The sequence below is a fragment of the Chaetodon trifascialis genome, chromosome 7 (genome assembly GCF_039877785.1).
Source record: "Chaetodon trifascialis isolate fChaTrf1 chromosome 7, fChaTrf1.hap1, whole genome shotgun sequence".
Lineage (NCBI taxonomy): Eukaryota > Metazoa > Chordata > Actinopteri > Chaetodontiformes > Chaetodontidae > Chaetodon > Chaetodon trifascialis.
The window spans coordinates 23702972-23720347 of record NC_092062.1 but is presented as its reverse complement, the minus strand read 5'-3'; the positions used below and the strand labels follow the sequence as shown (position 1 = coordinate 23720347).

At 44.1% G+C, this 17376-nt stretch overlaps 1 protein-coding gene across 7 annotated transcripts in view; it reads left to right on the top strand.

Annotated features, from left to right (window-relative positions):
* Positions 1 to 400: 400 nt before the first annotated feature.
* The window catches only part of map7d1a (MAP7 domain containing 1a), a 40782-nt gene continuing 23806 nt past the window's right edge, over positions 401 to 17376 (top strand). For 4 of the 7 annotated variants that reach the window (XM_070965947.1, XM_070965945.1, XM_070965942.1 and 1 more), the window contains exons 1-2: positions 405 to 841; positions 14762 to 14968. In XM_070965947.1, coding sequence (XP_070822048.1) covers positions 772 to 841; positions 14762 to 14968 — 277 coding nt within the window. In that variant the 5' untranslated portion in view covers positions 405 to 771. Of the gene's footprint in view, positions 842 to 14761; positions 14969 to 17376 lie in introns of all 7 variants that reach the window. The other 3 variants (XM_070965946.1, XM_070965943.1, XM_070965944.1) reach the window with 2 other exon arrangements.

Sequence of the window (17376 nt, the reverse complement as noted above, 5' to 3'; positions counted from 1 at the left end):
CGAAAAGTTAACTAAACTAATAGACCTTTGATGTTAAAGAGTACTTTAAGCAACTAGGCCATGGCAAAAAAAAAAAAAAAAAAAAAAAAGCAAGAGTGCTGGTCAAAGGTTTTCCAATGAAAAGGTTTATATTGAATGTGAACTGTGACCTGGCTGTGCGAGGCTTGTAGTTTTGTGGGCGGAGGAGCCAATAAGAACGAAAGGGAAGTAATTATTATCTTCACATATAGAAATTGGTTTTTAACAGTAAATCAAGCTTTAAGGTTGTACTATTATAGATAACTACACTGTATATTTAATTGTATTTGTCTTCCCTAACGTTAAGTCCAGCTTGTACGTAAGGACGATTCTTATACAGCAGCTGCACACCCCTCTTGGTAATGGTACAGTCCGATCCGGAGGCCAGTGAGGGACCATCCGCACGAGCAGAGCATCAGCTGAATTGTGTTGGAGAGTGAGAAACTTCTCTCACTCCTCCTCCCTGTTTTCTCCCCCTAAAATCCTTCAGACACCTTTTTACTGAACTTCTCCCGGGAGCGGACGCGGCCACCGGTGCGCCAGTTAACAGGCGGGTACTGGCCGGGTTTTGTTTTTATTTATTTATTTATTTTAGGACGCTATCAGGAGGGTCTCCTGCCCGGTTCGTTCAGGACATCGGGTGCAACTGGAGTGACTCGACCAAGTTTCCCCCCCTCCCAACCCCCCACACCCCATTCTGCCTGAGGAATGAGAGGACTGCCGGAGAGGAAGAGCCGAAACTCGCATGACTGAATGAACAAAAGGACAGAAAGCGAGGGTATTGCCGCCGAAATGGAGGAAAATACTCTGCCAGGAGCAACATGTAAGTCTACTTCAATATACCTGAGTCTGTCCTGCACGCGTGCTTTGTCATTCACGTCCTTTGTCACGTCTTCACAAAATGAGTTGAGACGTTGTCTCGGTGCTGTTAACTTTGCGGTTTTCTGGCCGAGAAACTGCTGCGGTTCAGGTAAAGCTGCGGAGACCGTGGAATAAAATTATCTGATGAATAATGAATAATCCATTTGGAGGTGCGGACACAGACAGTCCTCAAACCCTAAAGCTGACGCAGCCTTGTTGATGTCCACAATCTTAACACCTAAACCTCAAGACAGATCTTAATGTGAGTGACCATTTGCCAATTTGCAAACCTTTCTGATGATGAAGACAAACCGCCGGTGTGATCCTCACTGACTGCTGATGGCTGTCTCTTAAAAAATATGTTGCCATTGCTTTCACACACAGCTCAGCCGACAGGGTTATAACAACACAATTTGCGCTAGATGAGGTAATCTGACTAGTCCCACCCCATCCCCCTCCGTATGTTATGTTTAGCTCACTACTAACATGATGCAGTCACAGGCATCCCCTCTTATCTCCTCTTCGCTGCGGATCCTGCCACAGGATGATTTCCACATGCAGGCAGTAGCTGTTGCATGCACAGGTGCTGTCGTTGTCTGCTGGTGCAGAGATGCATCAGCAAACTCCTGAAAATGTTGAAGAGAGGCTCAGCTTAAAGCCAAAGAGTCCACATCACACTCCAGCCACATCCGGCTTATTTACTGCTTTATATATGCAATTACAAACTGTGTGGTCCCGTGATCATGCAGTTCAAGGCCAGTGTCATGTCTGCTCTCTCAGCTACAACAAATGTTTGAGACAAGATGAAACAGCCATGTGGGGATCCTGCCAACGTGAAGTTGGTCTTGCAAGACACCCCAGTATTGGTCGAACGTTTGAGTCCCCATGCCAAGACATTGTGTGCTGACATGTTGCCTGTTTCTGGAATGGGACACGCAATGTGACCTTCCTCCTTCTGACAACAGAAAACTTCCTTCCTGCTGACAGGGGGGCTTCACGGAGGGAGGTCAGCTTGTTTTGGCGCTTCATCAAGCAGGAGGAGAGACGCGCTCCACCCTGATCGTGGGAATATTGACCAGTAGACTGGATGGTCTTTAAACCGTGCACATATGAGCGTAAAGCCTGGAGGGGCTGTCGTCATATGTGTTGTGACTCACGGCAGACGCACTGACATCAGGCTTCCTGTTTCATGTGACGTGCAGTCTGTCAGCCGGGCTGTTATGCTTCCTATTGAGAATGACCAAAAGTTGTTTTCCCAGCTGTCTCTAATAAGTCATCAGTGGTCCAATGGTCACCAGAGCTCCAGCACTCAACATGCCATATTCGTCTCCAGCTACTCCGTCAGATGAGGATGCAGTTCTGAATATCACTTAACCTCACAGCGTTACTCTTGATTTTACTTTTATGACAGCGAGGAGTTACGCTCTCTTAGATGGGAGAGTACGTCCATCTCTAAAAATCTCTGATGCTTTTTGCCATGTCAGTTCTCAAGAATGTGTCCTGCACATGTAAAACACCCTTGAGCAACAACACCTGGAAGCAGTAGAACAATAGGAAAGGACTCCTTTATGGTCCCTAAAGAAAGCTGACTTGATCTGTCCTGTTTGAAAACGAGCCCTTGGACTAGAGCTATTGAAAGCCAGGCCCAGCGCTGTGAAAACCTGCTGTCAGGACTTTTGGGGAAGATCTTCTAATCCCTCTTTTCTTTATGCAGGCTTTCTTCTCTCTCTGCCACAGTTGACGGTCGGCTCTGTTTGGTCGTCCTCTTAAATCCCCGTACCTGAACATCTAAGCTATGACCAGCTGAGATTAACAGAAACTTTTGTTTTCCTTTTAAGATTAGCTTTTTGTAGCGTATCACAGACATTTCAGGTGAATGTGACGGCTCATATCTAAAATTCTTACTGTCGGTACGCAATCTATGATGCAAATCGTTAATGAGCCCATTATGCAAACTTTGTTTCAAGCAAAAAAAGACAAGCAGCCATATTGAGGATAAAGGGCCTCGGCGGACTGACGGGGAGACGGATCACAGTCTAGTCCTCGTCTGTGGTGTAATATGGGAGAATCCACCAGCTCTGGCTGTCAATCCTGTACTGTGGTGAACAGGATCAGTGAACTACACATCTTCAGCAGCAGGAGTTGTTATGTAATCAGGGGAATACGTGCGACCGCGTCCCATTTTTGGAGAGATTGCTGCTTTAGTGTCTTTGTAAATTAGTAGCGGGCAGGATCCCAGGGGCCCCCCGAGACTCACAGCCTAATAATGGAGCCAGTTAACAACAGGACCCGACATTGTGTTTGCAGTGCAGTGGTGAAGTGTGTGCCATAATGAGATGTTTCCATGTTCTGCAGGAGAGATGTTTGACTCTGACGGGTTAGCCTCATGCAACATCTACATCCTCCGTCGTGTAGAAATATAGAAAGTTATGACTGTGAATATGAGTAATTTACTTTTATGTATTTTCAGGAGGGCAGTAATGTTACATGCTACTGTAGCTTTATATAGATATGAATCAAGCAACAGGCTTGTTTATGGCAGTGTCCTCTTGAAATGTGTCCTATGAGCTGGGATATTTGAGGACTCAAGTTGTTTATACAGTGAATTTTCTTTATTAGACGCTAAAATGACAGCACAGCATTATATTTATAATGCTGCTCCTGCTGTTCTTTAATCTCACATCACTGGGTGGTGTACACAAAGGGTACCAACCCTTGTGTTGGCTCCATCCTGCATAATCCATTTAATTCAGTGTATGTGCATGCAATCACAGATTTTCTTTGTCAATCAAAGGGCTTTTCCCAGGCATGCAGGGCTAAAAGGATTAAAGCAGCAAATTCAGAATTAGTGTCCTTTACATTCTTTCACAAGATAGCACTTTTTGTTCTGTGTGTAGATTGATTGATTGTTCATTTAAAGCTGCTTCAGGCAGTTGGTGTAGAAGACTGGGGGCTTCCCAGTTCTTGCATATGTAGATATGTTCAAAGTGATTTTCGTACCGGGGACTCAGCCCCTGTCCCTCTGAAGTTTGAAGAGAGAAGGGAAAAGAACAGAAACATCTGAGTCCCACAGAACCGACTGAAGTCATGCCAGCTCTGTGGCGTTGAGGTCTGCTTTTGAAACTGCAGTGCAGTTTTTAGACACTGACACATTTTCAGCCTTTTTGGCTCCTCTGTGCTCCGGCACATTGGATTAAAAATGAAACACCGACTGGGGTTCAAGAGCTCAGTTACAGCTTTAAGGGTGTTCACATCACATTGAACATTGTAGGGATCATAGACTTTTTTTTAAGACATAACCCCCCCTGTGCTTCTGCAAGTTCAGCATGACTGTGATGGGGCTGCAGTTCATGGCCTGTATGGATGTTAACACTTTTGGTTTCAAGCTCAAAGCTGGCACTCAAGGTGCACACTCACTGTTTGATTTCAACTCCAATATGCTGGAGTGCAGAGCCAAAAACTGTCTCATTGTCCAAATACTGAAGTTGAGCATGCTGATATTACCTCTGCGCTAACAATGAGAGGGATTTGATTATTAGATAGGAGCTCTTCATGCGTCATGCATATATTTGCACGCTTTTGTGTGTATTTGTGTCTATGAACAGGGTGTGAAGCTGTTGGTGCCAGACAGTTACGTCCCAGTAAATAAGAAGTCATAACAGAGAGGCAACTAAAGCTAGAAAGTGAAGACAGACAGAGATCAGAGACGGCAAGACATGCAGTAAAGAAAACAAAAAAAACTGCCTTCTACAGATTTCTACTCCCCACATAGACGAGGCATCACGTCAGTGCTGATCCACTCTGTAGCACCCAGATGGTGTAAATCACACTGTCCAGACACTGACCTCTCATAAGGGAATAGAGGTGGATGTCTAACCCAGCCCCTTGGAAAGGCAAATAATGTAGAAAGCCTCCCATTTACCAGCACTCAGTGTGTGTCAACTGTCAGCTCCTGCAGAGATCTACCAGGAAATGGCTACAAACAGCGGTCAACACATGCATGCAGCCACATTTCATGTTGTTTTTGTGAATGACAGACACAACCTAACTGGGCTTCTGAAGCATGCGAGGTCCTCTAATTTTGGACAGCACATTCAAAATTTATTAGTGTTTACTCTGAAAACATGGATTAAGGTGGGATTAGATGGGATTAGAGTTGAACTTGCTTACCCTTTAACCACCTCTTAACAACTGAAACCACAAGGGATCTTAAATATGACAAAGAATGTTTGTGTGCTCTCACTTCGTAAATAATTTGTCCGATTTCAACACGCGGTGGCTCATGTCACTCAATATATGATAAATGATACAAGCTCATGTTTTCTGTGCTTTGTGCATATTGCATTGCGACGATGTAATTCAATCATTTTCCATAACCCCATTACTTGTGTTATTAGTCACACTTCAAATGACTGGGGGCTACAGTTTTGGTAGATTAGCCTTTAAAATGGACCAAAGATACTTGTAACTTCATATTTTGGCCCAACAAGGCATCTGGTTTTCAGAGAATGTGTTTGAAGGCTGACTTTACGATGTATAACCTGTCCTCACCTCTTCAGCTCCTTTGGTCTTTTCCTTATAACAAGACCCTTTGATATGCAATACAGTTGATCACTGAGAGAGCTTCGACTTGTCATGGACCACCTGAGTTGACTTTGAGCTTGAAGGACTAATAGCAAGGAGCAGAGCTCAAAATTATTTGGCGATGAGTAGGTGTGTTAAGTCTGTGTTACTACAGAATACAGAAGAATTATTTGGTGCAAAACAACTCCCCATTTAGGTCAAACTGCATGAGGGTGGTGAAAGGAACAGTGCCTTTTTTGTTTGATTTGTGTACGGATGTGAGATTATAAAGTGTTAGTGAGCTTTAGTGGTGATGGTTGGTGGATTTTTTTTCCTTAAGACAGAGCTGTTAAGACCTGTCCAGTCTTTATGCCAATCTAAACCAACTGGCTTTTCATCCAACTCTCAGCAAGCAAGCGAACGAGCATATGTCCAAAAATGATGAACTATTCCTTCAGTAATAATAAGTAGGTAGACAGCACTTATCACCAATAGACTGATCAAATTTATTCAGTCCGTTCAGTGCACAAAGACAAATGTGCTCTACTTAATGCATTTATATAACTTTCAAATAAAATGAAGTCGAAGACAACAAGACAAAAATTAAAAAGTCTAAGCTTGGTCCTAGATGCTGCACAGCTGCAGCAGCTGGATAGTAAGAAAGTGACTGAATGCCAAAGAAACATGCCGTTCTTGCTGCGAGTCCCTTTGCTTTATAAGCACGAGAAGCCCATGAAACATTCACATGTGCCATTTGGAAAGCACCAGCTTTTCCTAAGCCCTTTCTTTCTTTTCAGTCACGACTGTGACATGCAGCAAGAAGGCCGATGCTGCAGCGTTGTCGCCTAAATTTATCATCAGTTAGCTTTACTTCCCGTCTCCCTGGGACACTAAGGAAGGACAAGGGGAGGGAAGTCTTGATTTGGACTGTGTCGCTGGTTCCTTCCACCTCCACCAAGTCTGAAAATATCCCAGACGGGCTCCTCTGCGCTCTCTGGTCATCTGAAAGTTCCAGTCACCAGACCTATCTGCTAATATTAGACCAGCCTGTGTTCATCTTAAGGGCATGCATCTTATACTGAAAACACATCTTCCTCCACATCTGAGAGGTGTATCATATGTCATCTGGAGCCATTATTTGATGCATTATTTTAGTCTTTGTGCCTGCTGTTTAGGAAATGATGAAATCGTTGCAGTTTTAAGTTTTTGTTTTGAGGGTTTAAACCTCGATACTGAAGGAGTGGGAGTGAACATTTGGCCCCGTCGTTACCTGTGATTATAAAACCCATGATTGGACCCTGTTGCCAGCCGAAAAGTTCTGTGTTTTTGTGTGGGGATACAAAAATCCAGTTAATGATAACTGTTGGGTGTAATTGCATGTTGAACAGGCACAAGATTACTGCTCGGGTCTGAGTTCTGCTTTAGGTAATGTTTACGAAAATAACCATTATTGGGAGAAAATGACAACCAACAGTTCTGTCAGCTCCCTGAGACAAGGACACACACAGTCACAGCTCTTCCAAAATGTCAGCAATGCTGATGTAAAATGTCACTAGTTAAATTACCTGTATCTGTTAAGTGATCCTTGTGGCGCTTCAGGAGCAAAGAGGAATCACTTCAGTCTCTCCACTACATCGCTGTTCATAGTATTTTCATCAGCATCGTATTAGGTTCTGTAGTTCTGTGCAAAAATGGAAATTAGACAGCCACATGCAGGACATGAGAAATCCCTAGAGGGGATTACAGGTACTGCACCTGAGATCTTTGCAGTGGGATTAATGACCAGTGAGACAGAGAGTTGGTGAGTGCTTAAAGGACCAGTGTGTAGGATTTAGTGGCATCTAGCTGTGCGGTTGTATATCGTAGCTGACTGAATAGCCCTGGCCTCACTGCTTCATTTCAAAGCTTTTACAAGAACCTACAGTGGGTATTAAAAATGGCCCTCTCTAGAGCCAGTGTTTGGTTTGTCCGTTCTGGGCTACTGTAGAAACATGGCAGACTACCAATAGATTGACCACAGGCAGGCCCATTATATGTATTTCTAATCTAATGTAAATATTCAGTGCAAACTTCCCATCTCCTTCTCACTGAACCATGAAGCTTGACATTAGGTATTTATAAATCTCCACCTTGTTGCTCTTAAATGTTCAGTAAAGCGTTGCTCATCTGGTCAAAAAGTTTAAATTCTATTCTGACTAAAGCCGATCCTCGACTGTGACAGGGGACCAGAAAACCCTGTCATTGAGACCAATGAGAGTTAGATCATGCTGTCACTTCCCAACCCCCCAAATGAGATGCGGAGCAGGTTGCCAGGAGCGACTGCATGGCATGCCTGTATGCTGCTTCCAGTTATGAATGGCAGCTTGTGCGGCCCAGAAATCCCTTCTTGTCCTCTGATGTCATTGAGGAAGACTCAAGTTCGGCGGTTCACGACACTCTACTCCACCGCTGGTCAGACTGTCTAGGTTACTTATCCGTTTATGTTGGAGCATGTCGCTGGCAGCAGCAGATGCAGGGTCCCCAGGGGGCTGCTGCTAGTTCGGATAAGCGGAGCCTTTCATCAGTGCGGTGGCTTTGGGGCATACGCTGGTGCAGGAGAGAGCAGCAGCAGCAGCAGCAGCTAAATACCGGGCATTGTCCTCCGCCTGGCCCAGGTGATGGGATGAAGGCTGTTGCAGTCACTGACAGACATTAGTATTCACCGACTGATTGACATGCCGTGAGGGTTTGCTGTCTTGTCTTCAACCTTCTTGATCGGTATGCAGGAGCACTTTTGTCCTTTATTAGGCAGACATCAGCTGTAGCCTGACACAGCAGTCTGCATCAGATATATTTGACCTGTTTTTTTTTGTGTGTGTGTGTGTGTGTGTGTGTGTGTGTGTGTGTGTGTGTGTGTGTGTGTGTGTGTGTGTGTCAGTCTAAAACTCATGTGAAATAAATATGCGTGAAGGAAAACTGATGGCCATTTCCCCTTTTTTCTGGCATTTTACAGGCTAAATGTTTACAAATTAATCAAATGAATAAGTTGGCAGATGGATGAATGATTAAAATAGTTGTTAGTTGCATCTCGAACTCAGTCCTTGTTTTCTCAGTTGCATCATGATCACAGTCAACATAAAAGCAACATGAATTTTGATTAACAATTAAACATTTAAGGTGCTTAAAAATACAGACAATTCCTTGGCTCAAAAGCGTGGATTTCCAACTTGAATATCTTTTGCTTTTGGGCTGTCTGTCTATAAGAATGTGACTCTAGAGAGCTCCTTTAGTGTTTTTTTGCCATGTTTTGCAGCCACCACAGGTTTTCCTGCATGCTTGTTTCCGGTCGGTTGCAATCTGAAACCTCACTGCTAGATGCCACTCAATTCTTCACACTGGACTTTTAAAGATTAATTTAAAACACAATTCATAAAGTAACTGATCATTGAAATGATCATTAATTGCAGCCCCAGTAATCCTGGTGGAATTTAATGGCGACTTTAATGATGTTAATCTGGGTTCCCATTTAAAGTGATAGTCCTCAGCTGTAAGCACGTCTAATGAAAACTTTGGTCTGCGAACACACACGCAGGACCTGCTTTGGCACGGAGTGCATGCTTGTTGTTTACTCTGCGCTTCCTGTGTGTCTGGGCCCCCTTGCCCTCTTACATCACCCTATTCGGCGCAGGAGGGACACAACAGGGTGAAGGGGCGGCGGGTTAGGGGGGTAAGCGATGAGGTAGTTCATTAGTCCCCTGGCCCATCCCAAATGAGATGCAGATCCATTCTCCATGTGTTTCCTGAGTTCCTCTTTTCTTTTTTTGTGTTGCCGCCCTTTTCCCTTTCCAGCCTTTTGATTTCACACTCCGGGTCTCAATACCGTTTCCTCGTCTCTTGTTTGCCTCATTTCCATTTTTCAAGAGAATGTGCTGCATTTCCACCTCATTTATCAACTGTTTTCTGTGAGATTAGGCATATGTAGATTTTGTAACTAATCTGCGTTGTTGTATTATAAACGTTGAATCATTCCTGTTGGTGGTCTGACAGTGCAGCCGCTCCTTTTCTTATCAGGAGACAGAAGATTCTTCTTAAGAGTGAAGCTCTGGGCTTCATAAATATTCCATGTCTTGCCCTATATTTTTAGTCTGCACAATATCTTGGCAAGACATTGGCGTTGCTCTGGATGCTGCATTGGGAATGAGCAGCGGTTTTAAGTTGTATTAATTCCGACTGGTCACTGTGACGTTAGAAACATCCCTTTAAAAGCGTACTCTTCTTTGTATTTGTTTCACACAAGGAATGTCGGCTTGTTTGAGTATCAGGCAGTTTCACGTTCATATTTCTTGTTGCAGCTCTTCTCTGCCGAAAGCGTCCCTCCCCAAGCTGTTCATGAGCAAACACTGTCATAAGAATGTGCTGTCATAGTTTGCGGACTCTGTCATATGGTGAGTCATGTGTTTTGCTGTGCTGTGGAGGACACAAGCTTTTCTTACCCTGATTCACGGGTCTCCTGTGAGGTTGATGAGCAAGTAGAAAAACAGCAGTGTAGTATATCGTCTCAACCCTGTGCTTAGTACAGCTGCCTGTCAGGTCCTGTAGCCTGTATAGCTATGTGGCGATAAAAGAACTTCAATTTGAGGTTGCAAAGAACTATCCTCTCTCGCCTTACGTGTTTTTATTATGGCATTCTTATTGCTTTTGCATAAATATTCATATTCTTCACTCTGTTATTAAAATAATTAAACTGGAAGGGCTCTTGCGCCCTGCAGTTTTGGAGGTGACTAAGTCGATTTAAGTGGCACTGGGGCAGCGCTACATGCAGAAGCAGGCCTTGCAGTGCGGGTATTTATAACATGCTCTAACAAAATAATATGCTGTGAAATTGGATTTCTGCTTAATCACATTTTGTGTGTCAGTATTACCAGTTGTCCCAGTTTTAACTTGGCTCTGCACTCCCAGTGTCACCAGCCAAACTGTACTGAAATTCCTTTGTGATTGCACGTTGGGAGTGAATGTAGAGTGAGCTTTGCAGAGCCTGTGCTGCATTTTTCCAAACATACTGTATATTCTGTCCAAGCTAACATGCCTCTAAAACTGGGAAATGGCACTGAGTCTGTGCTAATCACCTGCTGATTCGCAACCTGCCATTCTGCTCCCACACTGTGCTCATGCATGCATGCATGCATGCATATACCCACTTCTGCAGGGGTTCCTTTACTCTTTCTGCTGAGTTTTACAGATATCTTATTCCATTGTATCACTTTTGCATGTAAATGGGTTCATGTGAGTGCCTGAGGCTTTGTTTGACACCTGAAAGCTAGAGAGGCCCCATAGGCTGACAGGATGGGGCCAACTGAGCCGTGGTGCAAGGTGACGGTGCGTTGCGCGTGATCAACCAATGATCACGCACAGCATGCAGCAGAATTCTGAACCTCCTCTGACCCACTTTATAGGCTCTCATAGCTGTCAAAGTCCCATTTGCTGCTCAGTTGGGGGGGAAAACAAAGCCATGACATCACTGCCTTTAGGTTTGTGAACCGCCAGATTAGTGACAGACTATGCTAATATGGCAAATTGTATGCTAATTATAGTAGCAGTAATACTTAAAAGCGTTCTCTAAGAAGATTTTGGATTATCATATCTTCTGTTAAAAATGTCGAGCACCTAAAAACTTGGTTTCAAAAGTCTTTCCTCTCAGCTGCAGACCAACGTGAAGAGCACAAACAAAACACAAATGTAGAAATCTTTCAAAGAAACACGTTGGATCCCAGTGTTTATCGTAAGAAGCTGATTAAAACCTCGCGTCTCGTGACATCTAAATAAGGACTGATGGTGCACCCCAAAGCCTTCAATATGTCTGAAATGTTATCAAGCCTGTATGCCATCCAGTAATAACCTCCACCAAAGTGTTTTTCCGTGTTCAGGGCTTGAGCAAGTTGGTGGGCATTGATTTATGAATATGAATAATGTAAATGATGTCCATAGAGGGTGGTCTAATGGCTTTCGGCTGGAGTCGTCCCCTGGGTGCATTGCCTCTGAGAAGCTGGAATGTAAATATTGTAAGGAGGCAGATGCTCAGGTGTGGAGTGCTCCATTGATAGATTCTTCTGTTGTATGGGTTTCTGCAATGATTTCACAAATAAATACACCACGTGAGAACTGGACAATGTAATTAGCTTCGTTTAAGTTATATTTTTTGGTCTGTGACAGCAAACTCTGACACAGAGTTCATGAAATGCTGAACACATTCTGCAGTTGCATTCAGTACATCTGTGCAAATATTACTTAAGCGTTCTCGTCAAAGCCCCGCACGAGTGTGTCCCAATCTTGTTTGCAGTAAGGGGTCACTGTGTAAACAGTTTTCCAAATGCACATCACTGTCGGCCCAGAGCAGGCAGAAGTCACTGAAATGCAGTCGTTAAACTTCCCAGATTGAGCATCGTGTGATGATTGAGGCCTGAAAATGTGTTTTCTCCCCTAAGTCCTTTTAAATTCTGCACTGTTTACATCCATGTTTGCGAGCATCCAGTCTTCTTCTTCCTTGCCTTTGTTGCTGTGTTGTGGCGCTCTTTGCACCTTACTGCACCTCCATAGTTCTACTAGTGGTCAAAAACACCACAGAGTACCTTAAAGTATGACTTTAAGATTAATTGCAGTCGTAACTACTTGTGAAATGATTAGTGGATTAATTATTTGAGGGAAAGAACTCTGATAATCAGTTAATGACTACTTCAGGCAAAACTACCAAACACCCGCAGGTTCAGGCAACTAAGAGGTGATGATTTGCTGCTTTTGACAGTTTTATATCATGGTAGATTACATTTTTTAGGTGTTTGACTGGAGGTTGGATAGAAAGCAGTTCGAAGAAGTCACCTTGGGGCTCTGGAAACTTTTGATGAACATTTTATGCTTTTGTTTAAACACTTTATAGACTTAGCAATGAATCAACTAATCAATAATGAAAATAATTCTGAAATGCAGCCACAGTTCAAACGTCATCTTACATTCTGTGTGTTTTTCCATTAACTTTTGGCCATCTATCGCACACTCTGTTCTCCCAGTGGTCTGGTAGCACAGACAGTCAGAGCGCTGCATCAATCAGCCCTTGTTCCAGTCCCTTGCTACGCAGCAGCAATCCTCTCCCTCAGCTCCCATCCCATTTTCCTCCAGAGCTTCAGGTTTCATTGGTATTCATTGTCAGTGCCTCCGACATACCAGAGTGTGTTAGGTTCTCATTCTCTTCATCACTGACGGTATAGATCCCAGTGATTGTCTGACCGGTCGCCCACAGTCTTGTCAGTCAGCCAATTCTTTGTGGCTCCAGTTCTCAGGTGTATGGGGAACTTTCACAGGATATGAGGCAGTACAATACCCGTCTGTCACAGCTGCTCTTGCTCCTGTCACCTGTGGTAGCTTATTTGTCATATTTTCCCTCAGGGATTTGTAAGAAAATAATGTCAGAAGATGAATTCAGAGATGGTCACAGTGTAATGGTTCGGGTTGTGTTATAGCATTTGTTTGCAAAAAATGTTGGGATTTGGTTGATGATTGCACATCATGTAAAGTCTTCTGTGTAAGACTTTGACGAATGGAGGAGGAAAAGCCAAGAGAGGCAGTTTTACTAAATTTCAGTCAGTTGTAAGCTCTGGATGCTGCATTTTTTAATTTTAAAATCAGCCCTGAACACATCGCTGGCTCCGGCTGTCATCACTTTTCCTCCAGTAAAGTTGCACCACTCTCTTCTTCTTCTACTTTCAGTTTATCTTACTACCATGCCCCCTCCTCTCTCCTCTCGCTGTCATTGCAGTGTTTTGGCTGCTGTCCCGTTGCCATGAAGAGACCACAACAACGGCCCCTCTCTGTCAGAGCACATTGCTGCCCGAGGAATGCTTATTTAATAGTGACATGCTTCGACAGGGGGAAACACAATGTCTTGTCTCCCAGCTGAACTCTTTCATAGACTCATGCTGCTGTTCTCTCAGGCTATCAGGCTTCATCCTGCCTCCGGGATAATGGCCTCCATTTCCCAAACTGGTGACGTAGCCTTTCCATGTGCCCAGCAGAGCTCAGGCAGCCTCTGTGCCTCTTAGATTTAATAGTAATCAGAGTTTTACTCACAAGGGAGCAGTGTGTTTGAAGAAAAAGTTATATGGCGTGTTTTGGAGGAGATGTTAATGGCTTAAGGAGCACAGTGTGTACAGTTGCATACTCCATAGAAAGCTGTAATCAATTCTCTGTGAAGTTACACAGCATTAGTCTCGCCGCTCATTGGTGCTCCTCTGTGCAAACTGTTGAATAGCGCAGCATTTGTAGAGTAAATCTTCAGTGAATCCACTGTCTCAGTGTGACAGCCCCCTGCTGCCTGTGTTGTTTTTAGCCCAAGTCTGAATAATTTATAGCATGTTGCCCCAGTGTTTACCTTCAGAGAGGGCACAGAAGAAACTGTGCTCCAACATGGTTCCACAGAGAGCGCAGGGGTGCAGTGCTGAGTGGACAAAGCCAAGTGTCCCTCCCATCAGGGTCTTTGTTTGGCCGTCAAAGCCTGGGCAAACTAATGTTTGAGTAGGAGATTCAAGCAGCAGCCTGCCAAATGTGAGTCATGGTGCTGTGAGCGAAGCTACTGTCCCGACAAACCAGCCCAGCCTTTTCTTTTATCAAAAAACTTTTAAAACTCAGAGTAAAGATGACTCATGAGCTGAAGCTGGCTCCTATCAAGGAGTTTTCATCAAAAACAAGCTTGAGCTCCTCCTGGGGAACTGGGGACTACTGGGAAGGTGATCACTCCGATGCTGGTTTCCTGAGCAGTTCACTTCACCTCAATAGAATCATCAAGATGCCAAAAAGCAATTACTGTGTTTTTCTTTTTTCTGCCAGGGAGCCGGGCCATTTTCTCAGGCCGGTCCGTCGATAAAACAGTCAGGCAGAGCAGAAATGGTATCAGGCGCGGAGTCAGAAGAGGCAATCTTTAGACCTATTGTGCCTCTGAGCAAACGGTGTAATCTCTGCAGCAGATAATGTTGCTCAACAACTGAAAGAAACGTCGCACAGAAACAGAGGAGCTCAGATTGTTTCTGTGTCATTATGTTGTTACAGTGCTGATAATTGAGTTATAGACTTGAACAGTTTCTCTGACAAAAGAGATGCCAAGGACTCCACCCCTCCCACACGATATATACAGCTCTTGAGGAAGTTAACGTCATCCACGGTAAGCTACTTCATAGGCCCAGCAGGGACAGGAATGAAGCCCAACTGGTTGAGTTCCATCTGTGTGCTTGTTTTACCTTCTCCACTGTCATTTACTCACTTGTTTTTGTTCTGTCTTTTCGTCCTTTTCGACCAGCTCCCCGCTCAGATCTGAACACAAACCACACGAGGCCTGACCCCGAGGGGGAGAGCAGCCCCCCGAAGATGGACAACACCCAGAAAATGGAGTCTCCGGCTAAGAAGGATACAGACCGGAGATTGGCTACCCCCACAAAATCTGACGCCATCCCTCGATCACCTGGGTCACCTGCATCACCTGTTCCCAGGTCGAAAAGGAAGGAAGGTAAAGGAAAATATACTTTTCACCTGTAAAGTACTTATGCTGCAGTGTCTTGAAGGGGAAACCTATAATGGAAGCTGAATTTGGCCTGACATGAAGCAGCTCTTATAATGGTGCAATTACGTGTGCTGGAGTTAGGTCAGCTCTCTTGAGGCGGGGTAATGCTTCAGTATCCGAGCAATAGCGACCACATGCTTTCAGACGTGAAGCTAAATCCAATAGAGCTGCCTCAGTTTGTCTTTAAGTGTTGGAACAAGCATGGAACAGAAGCTGCTGTGTGAGAACATCTCAGCTTTGGGCTCAAAGGTTTACGGCGGAATTGAATTAGCAAAGAAAATATCTCGGTGAAAATATGGACAAATGAGCTTTCTAGGTAAGTGGATGCTGATCATGGCCGTGCACTGGTCCCTAATGAAAGGAAGGTAAAAGGAACGTGAACAGGAATCACATTTCAGTGAGCGATGCCAACGCGGCATTTAGATTGACCCCCTGGCACCACAGATATTTCCACAATGCTGCCACTTGAAATCCTGGCAGCCACCGGCTAACAGCACATGCAGACTCCAAGGAACATGTTTGAGGGTTTTTGGAGCATAAGCCTCTTTTCTCTCTCCCCTTTAGTCTTTATCCATTAATCCATTCACTGTGGTCATGGTCTTTATTCCCTTAGCGTGAGGTGATGGGGATACACCCCCCCCCAAAGCCCCAAACTGCTCCTAAATCTGTAACAATACTTCCAGTTTCAATCCCTTGTTATGAGCGTAGCCACATCAGTTTGATCAAGACACTTACGGTATTCTGTTTATTTGCCAATATTGCTGTATTTTAGTGAAATACACAGTGGTGATGTTCGACTCTTAGTTCCAAAATTGACCCACGCTTCCGTTTTGTCGTTCAAGTACTTTCCTGGTTTTGTAAAGCTCATTACTTGTGAGGTTTTGAACTACCCAGAGGGGTATAATGAAGATGAAAAGCACTCTGTGGCTCCTTAATTAGTAAAATGAAATGGTGAGGCTTGTAGTTCAGTTGGGAGCTGTCGCTTCTGGTAATGGTCTGCCTGCTTGTATTTTGTCATATCTCAAACATTTTCCTGTTCTGTCTGAGAGAGCCTCCCACACAGGAGGTGTTATGTTGTGCAGTTATGATTGAATATGTCGAGTCAGAAGAGAACAGTGAAAGAAGCTTGCTGGTTATTTCTTGTTACTTCCACTGCTTCAGTTTGTTTGTTTTGTTCGGTTTTCCTGTTTGTCAGCAGGATTATGGAGAAACTATACGCCTGATTTTCATGAAACTTGGTAGAAGGGTGTAGCATGGCCCAAGGAAGACTCCATTAATTGTGGAGTGGATACACAAATTATTTTCTCTCTTCTTTTGCGAGATAGAGTATTTGGCTCTGGCAGAATAAATCTCTTACATCTTAAAGTAGAGAGTAGATGATATGAACACAGCCAGTTGCGGGAATACAATGACACACACAATCACAATCCACATTCTCCGAGTACCAGTAATCCTCTGGGGCAGCCGACACATGTAGCTTCTCAATCCTCATACAAAAAGCAGTCGTTACGGAGAACTCTCAGACAGTAGTTAATGGGAGAAATGGTGCAATTGTAACATCGATACTACGGTCTGGCTATGGAAACATAAGTGAACACATATTATGCAACTAATTGTACTCTTTGTCACATCCAGATGTAAAATTCTGAAAGTTTGGAAGTATATCCAGACATATACAGTGGTTGTGCTTGCAGATTTGCATATCACATTAGATTGGGCTATTGGCGTTGGCCGAGGTCATTCGCCCTCTCCGAACGTGTCGGTTGAAATTGGACAATGAGGGTTGCACCCTACACTGTCCCGTATACCCTGCACTGCTCCTGTTGTGCCCCAGTTAAGAGGCAAGATAACACAGAGCTGACATTTTGAGAAGATGCCAGAGTGTCTGTGTGTACCGTCTGGAAGCTAAACGCTGCACCTCGCAGCGTTTTCTTGGCCAGTCTGTTTTTGTCTCGGAAGCTTTGTGCATGTGACGTTATGATTAACATGGTGGTGAGTTGCAAACAGCAGCAGGTCACACTGACCAAGCCGGCACATGGGCTTTCCATAGTCCTATAAATATCAAAGTGGGTCAGGGGTTGTTCTTAAAGAAGGCTGCGTGGCAGATTGTTTTCGTGTTTATGATTCACGCCTCCTCCTATTAGACATTGCTGAAGGATGAGTTCCTTTGTGTTTGACGTTGAACATCTGGTCTGTGAAGTCTGAAGGGGGATGATGTGGTGTGAAGACTGCAGCCTGAGCCAGTGCTTCCCGGTGGCGGACAAGCTATTTGTGGCAGTACAAACTACAAATGTATGTGTGTGTGTGTGTGTGTATATATATATATATATATATATATATATATATATATATAT